General features: G+C 36.4%; 1 protein-coding gene across 1 annotated transcript; it reads left to right on the forward strand.

Annotated features, from left to right (window-relative positions):
* Positions 1 to 491: 491 nt before the first annotated feature.
* Positions 492 to 5947, forward strand: LOC139694134 (phospholipase A2-like). The gene is made up of 4 exons (XM_071592564.1): positions 492 to 774; positions 2307 to 2466; positions 5615 to 5767; positions 5863 to 5947. Exons 1-4 carry the CDS (start codon positions 492 to 494, stop codon positions 5945 to 5947), a joined length of 681 nt encoding a protein of 226 aa, XP_071448665.1.
* Positions 5948 to 8053: the final 2106 nt, after the last annotated feature.

The raw sequence follows: 8053 nt of genomic DNA on the forward strand, positions 1-8053 counted from the left end.
GATTATAATATGAGAGAATCCAAATTTCTTCCAATAACTGTTACTAAGCGCTTTATTTATCTCTCCACGAAAATGAAATTGTAATAAGAATCGGGGATTTGCTAAAATTTAGGGGTTCTTTAGTCCAAATTTATTTTGAATTGCGAATTTTTTAATACTCAATAATGTATAGAGAAGCACACCTTACGAATTTCACTGTCTAATTCCGTTTTCAAAGATAACGAAAACGAATGCGAGCGTTATCTTTAAGACAATTTCAGACACCCATTAATTTTTTTACCGTCTCTAATGATTTCGAAAATTTAAAATTGAATTGATAGATGAAGTCGCGGAAGACTCAGTTATAAGATACTCTTGGACGATGTCATCTACATTATTCATGATTACACATTTCTGCAAATGAATGTTGTGTCTCGTCGAATCAGAATTTTTCTTAAAACGTGCGTCAATTGATGGCCATTGTGTTTTGTATTTCAAGCCGATAACCGAGGATGGATCCCGGTCTCGCGGAGAATCACGAGTGCTCTCTGCACCGCCGACCTGGCGGTAGGTGGCGCTACCGCCTCCTGTTCGCGAGCGGAAGAAGCCGCGGGTGGAACGTAGGCCAGACCCTCGTGTGGGCACTGTTGCTGCTCGCGGTCCGGCTGGGCACCGGTCGCTCGCAGGAACGGTCGCTGACCGTCCAGGTGGACGTGCCTAAACTCCTGAGGGTCATGGATCCAGAGAGCGCGGAGGATACTCACCTACTGATGCAACGGCAATTTATTTTTCCCGGTGAGGAAGGGAATCCTAACTTTACGTAAAATATTTTCGCAGTATTTCTTGCGTTCTAAATGATTTCTGGAAGCAGGTCCTGGAAATTCATTCGTGAAGGACACACAGTTCTCGAATCTCAAAAATTACGAAACTGTGGCGCAACATTATAGCCTGTATCGCGTAAACTAATTGTAAATATCATTCTGGGATGGACAGTGTCGAATATTTCCTAATTAAGTCAACTGTAGGAAATCCATTTCCATTTTTTAAAAATAAATTAATCATGAGCAATTATGAAATTATGAAAAAAGTAATTGTGACATCACACGTACATCTATTAAGTAAGTGACGTCACAACCTCGCCAATGTCGAGATTCGGTTACTCGATTTTGTCAAATTCAACAATTCTGATGATTTGGCGTAATCTTCTATGCTCATCTATTCGAAAACTTCTCATAAAAGTCCTCTCTGATCCACGATGAAACATTTAGTCTTTAACTTTCAGGGGAAAATTGATCCCTCTTGCTTTAAATGCCAACTAATGAAAAGTAAAAGTTCGACCATGGGCCTGCATTTTTTTCCTGGAAAATATTTCCGTGTGTGCCTTAAGTGCAATCAAATATTTAATCAATTGGTTTACTCAATCCAAAAAAATATTATATTTCAACGATGACAAATTAATTCTCTTTTCAAGGGAAGACTGAAAAATATCCATTTTTTCCAAATAAAAACATTTTTCAATGATGTTTGATTGTTAAAATATTATGCACGGCGCAAAAAATTTAAAAAATGATGTGGAAATCAAGAATGAAGAATGTAGTGTTTATCCAAGGAGTTGGAGCACCCTCTAGGGGTGTGTGAGAATGCTCAAGAAATACATCCACCAAAGGCATGCTTTTCTGGAGGGCAAATAATAACTGTAAGAAATATGGATTCACCTAAACAATCCTTGTTCTATCTCTTAATAAAAGAAGTGACTCCTCCCTCCTGAATGAGCTTCATGCCCTTACTTCTAGACTCTGGAAAGGCCTCCAGAATAAGACACCCTTATCTCTGTCCTGTTGTTATTACACTGCAATTAATTCCCTAAAGAATTTGAATCTATTGATTTTAACTATTTTGAAGCTGCAATTGAAACTGTACTATGCCTCCATGCTGTCTGCCAGTTATATCAGAGTCAAGGAAATAATGCCAGCCTGCCACATTGGATGCAATGGAGAGACACCGCAACAACTGTTACTAAAGCCTGTGCAAAATTCTAAATACAATTGGTGTTCCACAAATTTTATCCATATATTATGAATTATGAGGAAATATTTTTCAATGAGATTGTGCTATGACGAGAGAGGTGGAAGGTACAGAGGTGAATCCTAAAATGAAAAAGTTAACCATTCCTTTTTCTCATTCACATAAGTCAGAAGGCCCATCCACTCACGAAATCACCCTAAAACTCCTCTTACATGTATAGTGGTATATGTGATACTACATATCATTCATTAGTCTTCATCATAATAAGTAGAATGATTGGCATATGTATCCATTGATTTTAGGAACAAAATGGTGTGGAGATGGAAATATATCAATGCATGATGAAGATTATGGATATTTCAAAAAAACTGACAGATGCTGTAAAGACCATGACTACTGCCCAGATTTTATTGCTGGAAGAGATACGAAATATGGACTTCAAAATGATGCTTTTTACACAAGGTACTGTCAATGTTATACATTCCAATGAGTCTTCTTGTAAAAATATATGGAATATTTTTATAACTATCAATGTAAATATGAATTAGCGATTTTGGAGAAAAATTAATTAGTTGTTTGTTGGCATTATTTTATGGTGATCCAGGCTAAGAATATTAAGCTTCTCATGAGAAAAGAATAGATGTACTCCAAGAGTAGAAGTTGTAAGCTACTATTCTGTCCCAATCATACACTAAACAATCTCTGTGGCAATAGTTAGTGTACGGTGAAAAAAATTGCTTAATAGCTATGATAAGCTATGAGCTCATTAAATGATGGACACAATTTATATTTCCACTGTTCTTTATTTTTGTGCTACTAGTTTCAATGCTTAGGCGTTATCATCAGGTGATGATGATTGCCTATTGATAACTGTTTTGAAATTTGATTGAAAATTGTTCTTTTGTCTCGGGTGTAAAGTAATGGACCCATGTTTCATCCATGGTTATGAAACGGTGCAAAAATTCTGCTTTGTTGCTGTGAAGCTTTGCTAAACATTCAATTGAAACATATTCACGACACTGGATTTGCTCGAGTGTCAGCAAAGGCGGCACCCATCTTGCAAATGTCCAAATTTTCAGTTAATATGCAATGTACTGCACTTTTTGAAATGCCTACTATGTCTGCTATCTCGTGCACTTTCAGTGGACGATCATCTGGTATCACTTTGTATATTTCCTTCACCGTTTCTGATGTCATTTTGCCTAAGACGTTTTCTTAGCGTTTTGGAGAAGTTTTGTCTATGTAAAATGAGGGGCCCAGGTTATACTATAGTAGATATAGGAGGTTTTTAGAAGCACAGTTGCTATGTGAAGAAATTTAAAGTGGCGGCAATGTTAAAGCTGACAAATGAGCATATGGGAGGGGGCATGTTCTCTAGCATGGCCACAGACAGGGATAAGACCCTGGAGCTTCATGGGAGCAAGTTTTGTGTGAAGAGTGGTAAATATGTAAAATGTTGTGAAGGTTGGAGGGTTTGCCTGTTGGAGGTATTGCAACATTTCAAAACATAGTTTGAGGAGAGGGGGCTGTCCTGATGGAAAAGGTCTTTAAGTAATGAGGTTGCCTTGAGAATTCTGGGGAAGAAAATAGTTCAGAGGTTCATCAGTGTATTCGTGTTGGATTTGAGGCATGGCAGGTATGGGAAAGAGGAAGGGATGATGTGGTGATCAAGAAGAGAAGATGGAAAGTCACATTTAAGGGGTGAGACTTTGAGTTTATTTCATTGCAGGACGAGTGATGAATAATTATTGCAAATTCGATGGGCACAGATTATGAATAAATAGGGGATTGCACATTTAGTGTGCAAAGGGTGTCAGCTATTGAAATGGAGGCACTTTTGGTGGTAGGCGTGCATGATGTGAAGTGAGGTGAGGAACTGGTCGTTAGAAAGGGAGACATTGATGTCTAAAAAGTGGGATTGGTCCTTTCGAGATTGGTGAGAGGGAGGATAATGAAATGGAGAAAGATGAATTGAGTTAGTATCGCAAATGAATTTGGAGTGGGAATTGGGGCTGTGGATCCAAATTAAAAATTTGCCATCCATGAAGCAAACCCCTAAAAAATGGTTTCAATACCTGAGGAGAGGAATTATTCCTGTAGAAGCCCCATAAACAATTTTCCGTACAAGGTAGCCATTCTCGTGCCCATGGCATTATCTTATTTTCTTCAGGAATAATTTTTCTCAGAAGGTCAATGCTTTTTCGAGCAAAACATGAATCAAATTGAGGAGGAAATTGGTGGAAGGGATGTGAGCTGCCGAGCTTGAGAAAAGTATTGCTGAAGTGTAGAAGGACCTTCACCGTGGGGAATGGAAGCATTTAAAGAGTTAACATCTACTTTAGTGATTATAACATTGCTTTATCCTTATTATTGATTGATCTTCCCAAGTTTTTGTAGAAAAGTTGTTTCCAAGCAAGGAATAATGAGTGCTCACCTTCAGTATTGAAATTTTTAGAGTCCTGGCTATTTCACCTCTCATATAGCCAAGTTATTCCTGTCTTTGGAAACAATATTTCTTTCCTAGGTGTCTATGATGTGTCTGGGGGAAAACCAAGCATGCTCTGATACAGCTGAGAGTTGGAACAGCTTGTTGTTAGTCAACCTTAAATGTTCTTGTCGTCTGCATAATAGGGATCTTAAATATATGCTAATTTAAGCCTTTTTGCAAGAGAACTTCACACAGTAGACACCTTCATGGACATCTGCTGGGTGGTGATCTTTTTCCATTTAAAGAAGCTATGCAGTCTTAGTGCCATTATTGTGTTGCTATGACATGCCAAGAGAACTCTAGCAACCATCTCCGAGATGCCAGAAACATATGGTATAAGTGCACCCATGTCTTGGCTTCACGTTAATTCTTTGGGGAAGTATTGAAGGTCATTTTCTGAGCCAGGCTCACCTATTCTTTCTGATGGTCTTCATGATGAGGTGCCAGCTGTATTCATTCCCTTGGAGCACTCTTACGAGGTGCTGTTTCTCTTCGTTGAGAGAATTTGTATTTGAATTTTTGAATTGTTTTGTGCATGGCCCCTACCTACATGTGATTTGTCATCCTAATCTATGCTCTCCCCTTCCAGAAAGGGAGTATGAATGGGAGTATGGAAGTCATTGATAAAATGTCAGAGGAGGGTTGGAAAGGTTCATAGAACAAAAGACTTCTTTGAATGAGGAGAGGTCCTTAAAAAAATAGACATGTATAGCCCATGATGCATGTGTTATAGTCTATTCTATGGGACAGTCTAACCCTTTAGTATGATGATGCATAAAGTGAATCATTAGATAAGTGAATTGTCAGTGAAAATTAATATGTTTAAAAGAGATAATAGCTACAGGATACTTTCATATTTTGCATATGAAACAAGCAAGATACTTTGTAAAAATTTAGATCTAAATCAGCAATTGCCACAATTGTCATCCTCTTGCAGATGGTTACTAGCCAACCATGATTTTTGCTGTAACCTAATTAGAGATCTCATCAAGAAAATTAAAATAGCAAAGTTATTGTGTGCAGCATAAATTTGCTATGATGTTTGCCATATGAATGAAAATCTAGTTTGAGATATATGGGAGATCGATTGTTATTTCACTTAATTTTCATATTAATTTCCAGACTACATTGTGACTGTGACATTCAATTCTATGACTGCTTGAAGAAGACAAGAGTTTTTGTGTCAGATGAAATTGGGTTCACATACTTCAATGCCATTGGGACAAGGTGCTATAGACAAGATTATCCTATTATCAGATGCTTTAAATATTCCTCGTGAGTATCGATTATGGAATTAATAATGTGTTTCTTTTAATACAAAAGTGTATGCTCTTTGAATGCATTTCACTAAATATGCTCTGAGTTTTCAGGATTATAATGAAAAGGTGCAGAGTATATGAGCTAGACCAAACCAAACCTCAAATTTGGCAATGGTTTGATTTGCCAATATATTAGGTACTGAACATAAGGGAGAATGCACTGCCATGATGTTGGGAATATAACCATCAATGGTACAAGATATTTGTATTTGGTTAGTGGAGCAAATGATACATCTCCTGCCTTGTCATTCAACTTTAATGGGAGCTGCACTTAATCTGTAGTCTACCTACTGCCATAACATCCATTTCCATCGATTGAAGATCATCAACTCACTCATTTAGTATGTAATCTGAATGATGAGGGCCAAAAAGGAAACATTGCACTTCCACATAAAGAGTGTCTTATTTAGAAGTGCAAAGTTTCTTTTCTTACACTCATCATGATGGAATTCCACAAAGTTAAACCTGAAATTGTTATGTAATCTGAATGTCTATTTCTATATGCTCAATGAATTTTACCTAATGGGATGGAATTGTTATAAAACTATTATAAAAAAATCAAAGAGAGCATTAGAAACATATTTTTTGGTTTTCATTTGAAAAATACTTTCATTGGATTATAATGTGCCCTATATCCATTCAAATGTGTTTTATAGACTAATAAAAATTGTTACTATTAAAAGTTATTAAAAAGTAAAAGAATTTCCTAAAGAATAGAAGTACATAACTACATAATTTGCAACTCATTTCATTATAATACCTTTAAAACTTGTCAAATTGGATAGCTATCCATCTGGCTCCTTCAATGTGTTTTCCCCCAACAGCCTTGACCCTTCTGTTGTATGTATGGCACTAGCTATTTTTTTGGACATTATTTTCTTCTTTGATCGATTCTACCCCAAAGAAACAAAATTTGTGTTGAATTTCAACCCAATTGATTAGCTTTTATAGGTTTATGAAAAGCCTCCATAATGTGATTTGTGGATGAAAAGTGTAGGTTTTGAAAAATTGAACAAATTAATCACCTTTCCTGTTTTGAAACTTTATTTTAATAATTCACAGCTAATTCAACAGCTTCATCAAAATGCTAGCAAAGAAAATAGGTTTTAAATATAAATTATCATTACTCTCACAGCTGACATAGGGAGTAATGCATGCAATAAAGATTCCTCATTGTAGAATAATGGATGGATAGACACATTTGAAAGTTTTTTTGTGCATTACCCATGGGTAATGAATATTGAAGAGTGTCAATCAAGCTTTCATAGATTTAGCTAGTAACAGTTATCAAGTGAAGCTTGAACTTATTAGTAGAATTATTAAATCTGCATAATTCAATTAGTTATAAGAAAATGTTACTGAGACAGGAGCCATTAATGGCACATTTAAATCATTCAATGGCACACTTATGGTTTCCAAAATAAAGCTGATGCTCTGGAAATTGTGACTTGTGGCTTGCTATCACAGGTACCAATTGAATTGAAGCCTCCTGGTTGGTGGTAGATGAGACTAGATCACCTTGTCACTTCAACTCATCTTGAGTGCAATGTGTTCATGATAAGTGCGTATCATTCACTCCAATGAAACTCTATACATGGAAAGTAAATATTACTGTGAAGCAAGCAATTTTCTCAGGCCTCTTTGTCTGTTACTGATTTAGGTAATCAATTTCTAAGCAGAATACTGGTGAATACATAGTACAACAAACAAGGTAGGTATTCAGAGCAATCCATTGACAAATGTCTCCAGCTCAGTTACTTTTGGACAAAAATAAGTCTAGCAAGGAAAATAATAGTGATTACCAAGAACAGAACAATACAGGTGGGGATACAAGAATATAACAACACTGCCTGTACTATGAAGTCACCTTGAATGGTAGACTCAAAATGAGGTGACGGTTTTATATTAAGTTTAGAGCTATTCAGGAATTGTTTATATGTAGACATTTGTTGCAAATGCAAAAAGGTTTCATTTAGATGGAAAGCTTAAAATAAAACTAGATATTATTTATATTTTTATTTGGTATTGCTGGAATATACTAACATAGTGCAGCACAGTTCTGCTATGGAGTTTGTGGTTCCTGCTGTAGAGACTGGAGTGTCTCTTTGCCTGTAAGACTGTCTATGCATAGGCTAACTAGCCACTGGCATAAATAGATTAACAATTTGGGTCCAAAACTTCAATTATTTCACCTTGAAAGGATGTAGCATACAGCTAAATCTGCATAATACCGATTTCAGTG

The sequence above is a fragment of the Hetaerina americana genome, unplaced genomic scaffold, assembly GCF_022747635.1.
Source record: "Hetaerina americana unplaced genomic scaffold, ioHetAmer1.1.p SCAF_5, whole genome shotgun sequence".
Classification (NCBI taxonomy): Eukaryota; Metazoa; Arthropoda; class Insecta; order Odonata; family Calopterygidae; genus Hetaerina; species Hetaerina americana.